The following is an 11,766-nucleotide window of genomic DNA, read 5'->3' on the forward strand; positions in this document are numbered from 1 at the left end:
GAGCTGTGCACAGGCCGGCTAACACATACTAACTGCTAGCTATATACTATATACTAAGACTGTTACACCTATATCTGTGGGTGGGAAGGGCTGAGTCACAGATCCTTCCCCCCTCACCTATACCAAGGAGAGCAGACTCCCTGTCTACTATGGACAATGCACCGTCCAACATCTTCTTGGAGACACTGATTAGATTATCTCCACCCATTGCCCTCACTAGTTAGAGGTATTTGCATACAATGTGCTAACACACTAGACCCTAATCAGCCAACTACACATTGATGTATATAACAGGTTAGAGAATACATTCCACATGAAATATATATTACACATTGCCTATAGTATAGACTCTAACCATCCCGTGACATGTACAATACAGGATCTGATCTCCTCCATACTGGACAATACAGGATCTGATCTCCTCCATACTGGACAATACAGGATCTGATCTCCTCCATACTGTACAATACAGGATCTGATCTCCTCCATACTGTACAGTACGGGATCTGATCTCCTCCATACTGTACAGTACGGGATCTGATCTCCCCTATACTGTACAATACGGGATCTGATCTCCTCCATACTGTACAATACGGGATCTGATCTCCTCCATACTGTATAATACGGGATCTGATCTCCCCCAATTCTTAAGATCTATTTGTACAATTTCGATGTAGGTCCTCTTCACTCTACTCTCCACAGTGCTCTGTTATAAAGCTGGGTAAACAGACTATTGTCACGCTATGGCTTCTCTTTTGGCATGAAACCCTATTGACTGCACTAAAAAACAAACTCGCCATCTACCTGCCAACCAATGACCAACCTGGAGAAAATCTTCTCATTTCCAACACAAAGAACAAGCTCAGATAATGATATTTAACCTGACGTTTCTGATTAACATCGGCCTGATGATCTGCTGGAGGATCATTATAAGCTTCATAGTTAGGAGAGATGGCTCTTAGCTGGTTGGAATCGCTGGTCCTGCTCGGGATCCTTTCATGGTTCATCTACTCCACATGGAATGCCATATACAGAAGACGTAACCTGCCTCCGGGACCAACACCGCTGCCGATTTTTGGAAATGTCCTGCACATTAGGAGAGGAGAGATGGTCAAATCCTTGGTGGAGGTCAGTTCTGAAAGGAAACCTCTAAAATATAGATTCACTGCTAATATAATGTAGTGAGTACCTGATATAGGGACAGATCCTGGTTACTCTAAAGGAAGATAATAACCACCCTGGGAGGGAAAAGACCAATTTACGATATCACTTCAGCGCTTCTTTCTCTGGGGTTAATACATTTATGTTTACCAACCATCTTTGAGACATTAGATCTGCTCTCTGCCTCTTATCTCTTTGGTCGTCCTTCTTTGGAGTTTCTTCAGCTCTTTTATAAGGGCTGGTGCCATAAACTGCACAATATCTTAAAGACACATTTACATATTTCTGTAAAGTGAGGTCACATCCAAGGTGGCCCAACAATAGCTGGATTTCCATGGTAAATGTAGCAGATCACTTATGACATGAGCTGAATCTTGAAGATGGGAAGGCAATATTTATGGACATATGGCACAATATATCTTACCCTAGGTCTAGATTTGGTATCACCGCTACAGCCTATATGTGTTTGGTAGGATAGGGGTGATAGGGGTAATTGGTGATCGTTGTTCTTTCTCTTGAGATTCAATGAACTGTAATAGTCCAAAATTTAGCTGTAAAGGAGAACCTCTTTTACATGTAATGTTATTGGAATTTTGGAGGCTGGTGCTGCTTCCTGTATATGTAACGTGGATCTGGGTGTTAAAACAGGAGGTTGGCCTAAAACGGACTCCTTGCTAAGAGTGTCTGTGGTGGTGGACAATTCTAAGGCCTTATGTATTTTGAGCATTGTATAATGTCATCTAGAATCCTGCCTCTGAATCAACACTGGTGTCAGGGCAATTGACTGTATGAGCTTGAGTGGACACATCAGGATTGACGGGGTGACAGTGAGGGTAAGTTCACAGAGATTTTTGGTCAGGATTTTGAGGCCATATTCACCTCAAAATCCTGACCAAAAAGACAGCTCCCATTGAAATCAATTGTGGCAGCCCCCGGAAAAAGAAGCGAGATGCTCATTCTTCAGGCTGTTTCGCCTCGCGATTTGGCCTGAAGACACTCCCTCCTCCCGACTAAGCCCAATCATTGCAGTGCACCGACATTCAGTCATGGCTACCCCGGCTTGGACATGCATAGTTATACACCTCTCATATGTCCAGTACACCATCTGAAGCCGTCTTCTCCAAGGTCTCAATTAATCTGCTGGTGTTGTTGCCCCGCGCATGCGCAGGTCCATGTGCAAGAGGCATTAGCTCCACAGCTTTGAAAATCTATTGCAGCCTGAAAATCTTCTCATAAGAGAGGTAAGATATTATTGGCCCTATTAGCATTTCTTTTATGGGACTAGTTCACTGTTTGCAGTTCTATTACAGGCATATACCTCCATTGCCCGATCTGCTGTTTGGACTCAGTCTCAGTGAATGAGTCCCATGGTCTCTTTTGGGTCTTTTTTGCCTTATTTATCTACTTATTAGCCATGTTCTGATTACTCTATTGGCCCATCTGTTATGTAGCTTAGTCATTTAGGAATTGGTTTATTTATTTATTTATTTATTTACTTCTCATCATTTTTTATTATTTTTGGACTTTCTATTTGTTTTGAGGTTTTTTGTGTTGTTATTGTGTTTTAGTGTAATGCACGCTTGATAAAGGGGCAACTAAGTCCCCAAAACGTGTTGTGTTTTCGTTTCGTTTTGGAAATAAAATACTTATATTATAGCCATGTTGGATCTGCGCAGTCCTTGTGAATCGGTCCGAGTCTTTTCATTGTCCTTCCCTCCTAGCTAGTGGCACATGGTGACAGCAGCGATCTGTTCTTCTTTGTTGGTAACCCATGCTGCCTACACGTTGGTTGTCTTATTCTAAACAACTCCTAAAGGTGACAAGACAATTTTCTCCCTTCTGTGCATTTATGTCTTTAAGAGGTAATGCATTACACACTGCTTGGTGCTCTTGCTTTTTGTTTGTGTGCATTGACCTGATCTGTCTTAGGACCAGAACAATGGACTACAAAGCCAACATAATTGCTTATTCAAATGGAGCGATTCTGCACACAGGAGATATTTATTCTGATTAAAACAATAAACAAACTAACAAAAAAGTTCGATATTTGTTGGATGGAGGGAGGAAACCTGGTCTGACCATTGTATTATATCACCAAAGGAATCCCTTATACTGCAATGCTCCATGTATAAGATGTATGATAATGTATCCTCAATGCTGTAATATATCCTAAGGAATATTTTGGTCTTTCAGTTCAGTAAGAAATATGGCTCAGTGTACACTGTGTATTTTGGACACTATCCAGTAGTTGTCCTGTGTGGTTACGACACTGTCAAAGAAGCGTTAATTGATCGGGCAGAAGACTTTGGTGGTCGGGGGAGGATTCCTACTATTGATGATTTTGTTAAAGGATATGGTAAGTCTGTCAGTATTCTGTACATGTACAGCGATGTATGGAGAGGTTCACACTGGATTACAATACACAATATGTCATGATTTTTTTTTCCAGGGGAGGCTTTTAGCAACGGAGAAAGATGGAAGGATCTTCGCAGATTTTCCCTTACAATTCTAAGAAATTTTGGCATGGGAAAGAAAACCATTGAAGAAAGAATCCAAGAAGAGGCGCAATTTCTTGTAGAAGAGATAAGATCACACAAAGGTTTCTTTCTTTCTTTCTTTCTTTCTTTCTTTCTTTCTTTCTTTCTTTCTTTCTTTCTTTCTTTCTTTCTTTCTTTCTTTCTTTCCCATCCATCTATTGATCCAACCACGCACAGTCCTGGTTGTACAGTGTAGTCATGTCAGAAGGAAAATCACCAAATGCTCTTTAATCCCAGGACCAGAATCTTCCAGTCTTGATGGCCGACCAATACACACAAGTATATGCACTTAGTAAATGACTTCCGACCTCCAGAGTTACACACATGAGTTGCTGGCCATCAATCCTTTTCCCACAGTAGACTCTCCCTGACACACTCATAGACTAGGTCTCCTCCGGCTTCTCATGACGTGGTAGTTGTTTTTCGGGATGACATGGACGGACCAACCCAATGGACTCAGCATATGGACAAACTCTTCATATTGGCTGACCCAGGATGGCGTGAAATCTGCTCTTATACAGCGCGCCTTCACCCTCTTGTTACCCAAAGGTCACATCATAGCTAGTATGGAATCATTCCATAGGACATGCCGAACTCCTCCATCCATGGTACTACAGCTAGATGTGACCGACCTTCTACCGTCACACACTACCTGCAGAGGAAATACAACACTATACAATGTCCATCACCATCTGTTATACAGACTGTCTGCCGGCAGCTACAATGTAACTGATGAATGAACTTCGTGTCTCGGGGGATACTGATCTGTCTTGGGACACTTTATATGGTCCTCTAAGTCACCCACCTAAGATTACCTCTCCTTCTTACACTTCTTTCTTTTCTTCTTCTCTACCTTTGTCCCTCTTTATAACTCTTTTGCCCTTTCACCCCTTTTTCTATATAAAAAAATAAAATCTTCTCCAGGTAACAATGATTTTTTTTTTCTTTGTTGTTTCCACAGAACAATTCTTTGATCCAACCAAATTTTTACTCCAGGGAGTTTCAAATATAATTTGCTCGATTGTGTTTGGAAACCGCTTTGAATACAGTAATGATAGCTTCCAGAATCTTCTGAACATGTTCAATGTTGTATCTCAGGATTCAAACACAGTGTTTGGACAGGTAAGAGCAGAAACAGTACTGGAATCGGAATCATGTAACTTTGGGTGTTGAATCTGCACTTCGGATAAGCTATATTTCCCAGCAGATTTAGCACCATCTGAATGAGAATACGGCAGGAGTAACACTAGTAGATGCAAAGGTATCAGTCATACTAATGTGTTTGATGGGGCCATATTTAATGATGTAGAGGGGGGGAGATGAGGGCAGGGCTTTTCCATGGATCCAGTCTCTGTGGGTTAGCACAATCTAATGTTCACAATGTTTTGCTGCATCCAAACTAATCAGAGAGAAAATAGAGTAAAGCTGATAAGTGTGTAAATCATGTGTCTGAATGTATGTGTATATGTGTGTATGTATGTCACAAAATGTATCTATGTATATGTACTGTATTTTGTGTCTACTTCAAATGTATTTAATACGCAAAGGTAAAACCAGCCTTTTTTTAAAATAAAATCTTTTATAAGCCTCCGGCTAAAATTCACGTTATGACCTCTGACACGCACTAATAAAGCTTTCCTATTGGTTTATAAGGTACTTTGCCACTTTATATCTCCCATGTCTTGGTCCTGTAAGTGTCTGGAAGACATTGGAGGTAGTTTGGCAGTGACAACACCTGAGTGATTGGTCCTTCGGTCCTGCCCATATGTCAGACATGGATCTTTTGCTTTCCCAGTATATTAGTTACTAGGTTAGTATTACTATTACTTACAATGAGTAATGTGTATCTCTTATTCCAGATGAAGGATATGCTGCCCTCAGTCATGTACTATGTACCTGGACCCCACCAGAGGATTAACAAAAGCTTTCGTAAACTCACCGATTTCATTGAGACACGAATCAAGATGAATGAGGAGTCATTTGATCCAAACTCACCCAGAGATTACATTGACTGCTTTCTTATAAAACAGCAGCAGGTAAGTGAATGAGGATTAGGGGAGGGGTAATAAGTGTAAGTGGTCGGGGGCCACCTGTATATGGTTGGGTTAGAGTCCAATGGCCTATCCTCAATACAATAGCTGACTGTAGGCTTGGCCTCTTTAATGTCCATCTTATTCACAAATCCAATGGGCACATAGTGGTACAGAAGGGTTTGTGCCAATGGGTGTCAATGTATCATTGGGTAATGTAAAATAAAATACTTGTGATCCAATAGCTGGTGTTATTACCAATTTGTTAAAATTAAAGACAAACCCATAAAAGAAATTGTGTCCCTGTCCTATTGTTGTAGGTGGTTATAGGGGTGGGATGTTTGCAATTTAGGAACTACTTTAGAAATTTACTGTATTCTCATGTCTTTAACTTGGTCAGATACATCTTAAAACTTTCACCCCCAAATGAAATAATCCCTTAAGCATAATCCTATAAATTGTGTTTACAGGAACAAGACAATCCTAACTTTGACAGGAATAACATGATAATGACTATACTCAACCTATTTTTTGGTGGAACTGTAACAGTCAGCAGCACTCTAAGACATGGACTTATGTTACTTATGAAATACCCCGATATACAAGGTCAGTAAGAAACCAGAAATGCACACTGTGTAATAACCTCTTGTTATAAGGATCTAGTCAGCAGTGTGGGTCAGTACTAGCCACTAACATATACAGAAATACATAGCAGTGGATGACAAGCAAATACAGATAAAAGCATTATACAATACATAAAATAAAATGGGAATAAAAGAGAGTAAGGACACAATACCAAAATAAGTTTACTGAATCCTGACTAGGCCTCAGGACACATGCTTAAGTCAGTTAAAGAGCATGTGTCTGCTCACAGGAAGTGTCCAGGAATTAGAGCTCAAATGGCACGTGTCATTAATCCTGGCCAGGAACAAAGATACCTTCTTCCCCCTGGTGAGGTCATTTAACTCTCCCAGTCTCCTCCCTGAAGGTGATGTCATGAGGAGGGAAATTCCTGCCCTCTATCTTGAAACCAAATAACCATGAATCATAATATTTTCTCACCAGATGACTTTAGAGTCAGGCGAGAGGAATGATGGGAATTGTGGTGTGATTCCCATCGTGTAGACACCAAGAATGACACCTCAAGTCCCCTTGGGTAATGAGTTCAGTGTCTGGACCTTTTCCCGGTTGTCAACAATACTGAGTTATGACTTGGCGTGTTCAGTTCTGCCTTGCGCATCTGATGAAGTTAACAGTGCAAGTGTAGAATGTCCCACTAGGGAAAGATTATTAGAAAACAATATTCCCTTTGAAGTTTGGCTGATAGACCTGCTGTGATAATGAGTTTAGCACAGGTATACAAATGGAGCTAGGCATAGAACAACAAAAGGGCTTTGATTACAGAATCATACATACCACATTCCTGAAGCGGATAAGGTTTTGTAAGCAGTCATAAATGCCACACTGTGTATGAGTAATCTGAACAGATGATGACTCACCATGGCGAAATATACAACTGTAAAGTACATAGCTTGGGGTCTCTCATCATAACAACTTCCCCTTTTAGAGTGTGCTGTATTTATTATATTCTGCTAATATTTCTTTCCCAGCTAAAGTGCATGAGGAAATAGACCGTGTGATAGGTGACGGCCGCATCCCAAACATCGAGGACCGCAGCCAAATGCCATATACAGATGCTGTAATCCATGAGATCCAGAGATTCGCTGATATCCTCCCAGTGAATCTTCCTCATTTAACAACCAGAGATGTTCACTTCAGGGGATACACTATTCCTAAGGTAGGAGAAGGAAAAACTGGTAAATCAGGGAAACCACTCTACAGACTCACAATTCCCTTGCACAAGAGATGTGTCTGGTTTCGCAGATCTGTCTCTTTCATATAAAGGCGGCCAACCTGCAAAGCCAGATACAAACCATGAACAACTGACCCTGCTTCTGTATAAATGGAGACCATTTCTTATTTCTTACCACCTCTTTCAGTCAATCAGTGTAATGTGTATGAGCACCTTTAGTTTATTACATAGGATATGTCCACATATTGTGGTGGGTTCATCCACTGATCAGCCCCTTAGTCGGTGACCTGGGGAATCCATCATCTGCACTAACCTGGTTTTCATCCTTCGTGTGTCTAGGGTACAGACATCTATCCATTGCTGTGTACAGTTCATTATGACCCCACAAAGCTTTCCCACCCTGACAAGTTTGACCCCAACAATTTCTTAGACAACAAGGGACATTTTAAGAAGAACGAGTCCTACATGCCGTTTTCTGCAGGTATTAACATAATATAAATCACTTTGTCTACATAAGCCAAACTTATCATTGACTGGATGGTTTCTAAGACACTGACCGCTAATGCTAGGTTCACACCTGTGTTCAGTTTTCTATTTGGGGGTCCACTTGGGGACCTCTCAAACGTAAACCTAAACTGCTTAAAAAAGCGGTTACCTGTGGAAAGCCTCGGACCCCATAAACTATGATTGGGTCCATTGGGTTTCCATCTGAAAAGGGCAGAAAATGCAAAGAGGAAAGCGCTACTAGCCGGACATTTCTCAAATGGGGAATGGAATTCTCCAGCAAAGACCCAGAGCAGGTATGAACCTAACCTGATGGTGTTTGTTCACTCCTGATAATTTTTATGAATTTTTCTTTTACAAAAAAAAAATAGTAAAATCCAAACAATATAAAACAATTAAAATGTAGAATATAAAATGTAGGGAAGAAACAAAAAGTATGGTGTGTGAACAGCCTCATAAAATAGGGGTGAGAACGTACACACCAACCTGTGGACCTTGAGACATAGACGGGAATCTCACAGATCTCCAGCTTATTCCACAACCCTAGGATGGGAGTATTGCATCAAACAATCCAAGTAAAAGAGGCCGTGATATAGGAAAGGGAGAGAAGAGGGAAATCTTGTATAATTGAGGTAAATTCCTCAGGGGCTTGTTGGACCAAACTTATGGACCACCTAAACTGGTAACATATTGCAAGGCCCTAAATATAGTGACATAGGGTGTAATGAAGTCTGAAGCTAGAAGGTAAAGTAGGAAAAGAGCTTTGCAGTCTATAAAGTAACATATACAACATGAGAACCGAAAGGCACCGGGTGGTGGGTATGGAGAGCGTCATCTGAATAGCCAAATATGTGAGAATGAGCAAAGAGGTCAAGAAGTCTAATATAGAACATGAGTGTAGGAAAGGTCAGGGGGGGGGGGGGTAATAAATATGAGTGTGTATCGGGAGGGGGAACTGCATCCACTAGATTCTGAGGACAGATTTAAGGTCTGTGGTCTTATGGATGGATAACCCTGGTTCCCATGTGTGGAGAAGCTGGGCTCTGTTAGTGCCCCATTATACCAGTTCCTCCATTCTACACACTTGGCGATTCCTTGCCACTGATCCCTAGTAGGGGGATGAACATTTCAACATTTCTACGTTTTGTGTAAGTGGAGACAGTGTACACAATTTTGGTGATATTAAATCAGCCCAATGTAATTTGTAGCTAATGAGTTTCTCTCTCATTAGGGAAGCGGGTATGTATCGGAGAAGGTTTGGCCAAGATGGAGCTGTTTCTTTTCCTAACAACCATCTTACAGCGCTTCAGATTACGTCCAGAGAGAGAGTTCACAGACAATGACATTAAACCCTTGTTAACTGGCTTTGCAAATGATCCCAAATTTTATCGAATGTCCTTCATCCCCCGAATGTGATGTTGGATGGAGAGGATGTGCGTCAGATGCAGCGAATAAGCTTCAGTCATGTGATCTGTGGAGAAGATCGATGGAGTAATGAAATAACCAAAAGTCACAGATTGCTCACTGTATCACATGTGGGAAGAATATGCAAATCTGCCTTCCATGATGTAATTAGGAAGACCGTTGCTGCCTCAGTATTGCAAACCAATAGAGGGCATTCACTGGAATGTGCAAGCCTGTCTTAAAGACAGGATTCCAGTGAAATAACCCAATAATGGCTGCTCCCTTTAGCCTCATGCCCGACCTTCCAAGAGGCCTTTGTCTTCCTAATTACATCATGGAAGGCAGATTTGCATATTCTTCCCATAGTTCCTTGCAAAGTGGAGTGCTAAAGGCTTAACAAGTCTCCACACACCTATATGGTGGTCTCACCCTGTATCACATGTGTAATAAAATATCCTGTGGAGAACATATAATGTATAATGGTAGATATGTCACATATATAATAACATATAATGTATAATGGTAGATATGTTACATATATAATAACATATAATGTGTAATGGTCTGGTTTTCATTATCCAAAAACACAACATATCTCCCTGTAAAGCTAAATAAATCCTTCTAGGTGGCGCTATCACGTGTCCAGTGGTTACTCTGATTCCGTACAAGCTGTTCATACAATACTCGGCAGGTTCTTCCAGCAGTTGATCCCCTCACACCGCACATACAGATCATCTTTACCTTAGCTCCAATTTCTCATGAAACAATTCATTCTACTAATACAACATATCAGCAAAACCCTGGACAGTCTGCAATATAAAGCCCAGTCACCGGGTTCTCCGACAGACACATAAAGATTAGAGATGGATAAAGCTTGTGAGATTCCTTCAGTAAATATTCATGAGGTTCATCTGTCAGTTTTGTTTTGGTCCAAAGTTGTCTCCTCAGACCCCAAAGTACAATTACCGGAGGCTCAGGAGAGATGTGGAAACATAATAAACCCTGATATTCACCTACCTCACCTTGGACCTCTCTTAAGGGGTCCAGTACTCCATCATGGTTCTCTTTGGTCGTCTTCCAGTCTATTACAGCCTCTTAGGTGACATAACGGGGTTTAAATCCACATAGTGGAGAAGTTGTTCCTCCGCATCGAGTGGTAAACTTCCCACTGGATGTCTCTCAACCGTCTACAGCTATCCACTGTCTACAGTAGTGATCAACTATAGCTGGAACATTATGGCTGCACATATATCACATATCCCCAAGAAAGACCTCTTGGACTTACAGTGACAAAATAGTCTAGATTCACACCAATTGATTTGCATCTTTCCAAGTTGCTAGAATTCCTCCTTGCATTTGCATCCAGGTTCTTTATTAATATGGTGCTCATTCTAATCCCCATGGGGCTCATTTATTAAGACTTACATACACTACATTAGTCTTATTGAATGGCCATGTCACAGTGAATTGCATCGAAATTAAGATGGGTGCATGTTAGGGAAGTGCCAGAGAGCAGTTCCCCAGTGCTATAAATGAACCCTGGAGGAAGGGGCACAAGAGACAGTGAGCCCTGATCTGGAACCCCCCCAGCTAGGGGCTGTGATACATTTTAAACATTAAGCCATTTTTTTGGAAAATAAATTGGGGTGCAAAGCCATCCCCCTTCCTTGTCCACTGTTACAAAAAAATGGCATATAGTGCAAATGGGGAAATGCTGCAAGTTTATGACCAGGTGCAAAAAATTGCTGTTTTCAACATGCCAAGGCTAATATAAACTCCCCTCTCCCTCCCATTATTACCCTGGCACGAGGGATACCAGGAGGCGCTGGAACAACAATTTAATGATACTCAGGTGCAAGAGTGACTGCTGGGAATATTAGACTGAGAGTGCTCAAAAACTGTAGGACTAGAGTGCAATTGTTTGACTGTCGCTGGTTATAATATGTGGGGTCTCCCCTACATCAGTCAAATGCAATACAAAACCTACCTGTGGTTACCCCTGTACCTGACCATCAATAAGTATTGATACTGAACAGTAAGTATTCAGGTACTGGATGATACCTGGCTCCTCCTGGCACCCCTGGTGGCAGTTTGTACAAGGGTACTAATTGGGATGTAGGGGGGGTGGTGTTAGCATTTTTACTGGTGCCACCTTAATGGGTAATGAGTGTTATCAAGCAAACAGAACAAAGAACAAATACTGTGTTCAATCTTATAAAGCCAAGAAGCCAAGAATGAAGTGAACATGTATGAGCTGCAGACACACACACACGTATGGTACAATATGCTGATTGTAGAATGCTTCAGTGGTCAATTG

General features: G+C 41.3%; 1 protein-coding gene across 1 annotated transcript; it reads left to right on the forward strand.

Moving 5' to 3' along the window:
* The first annotated feature begins 919 nt into the window (after positions 1-919).
* Positions 920-9,461, forward strand: LOC142185259 (cytochrome P450 2G1-like). Its single transcript, XM_075260558.1, has 9 exons — positions 920-1,128; positions 3,355-3,517; positions 3,611-3,760; positions 4,660-4,820; positions 5,558-5,734; positions 6,199-6,334; positions 7,339-7,526; positions 7,881-8,022; positions 9,277-9,461. Exons 1-9 carry the CDS (start codon positions 952-954, stop codon positions 9,459-9,461), a joined length of 1,479 nt encoding a protein of 492 aa, XP_075116659.1. The 5' UTR covers positions 920-951.
* Positions 9,462-11,766: the final 2,305 nt, after the last annotated feature.

This window comes from Leptodactylus fuscus, chromosome 11 (genome assembly GCF_031893055.1).
Source record: "Leptodactylus fuscus isolate aLepFus1 chromosome 11, aLepFus1.hap2, whole genome shotgun sequence".
NCBI classification, from domain to species: domain Eukaryota; kingdom Metazoa; phylum Chordata; class Amphibia; order Anura; family Leptodactylidae; genus Leptodactylus; species Leptodactylus fuscus.

Excerpts from the sequence above, each read along its gene's own strand:
- LOC142185259 (XM_075260558.1), top strand. The coding sequence starts at position 952 with ATGGCTCTTAGCTGGTTGGAATCGCTGGTCCTGCTCGGGATCCTTTCA. Across the intron at positions 1,129-3,354 it reads TGGTCAAATCCTTGGTGGAG|TTCAGTAAGAAATATGGCTC; the intron begins GTCAGTTCTGAA and ends TTGGTCTTTCAG. Across the intron at positions 4,821-5,557 it reads CAAACACAGTGTTTGGACAG|ATGAAGGATATGCTGCCCTC; the intron begins GTAAGAGCAGAA and ends CTCTTATTCCAG.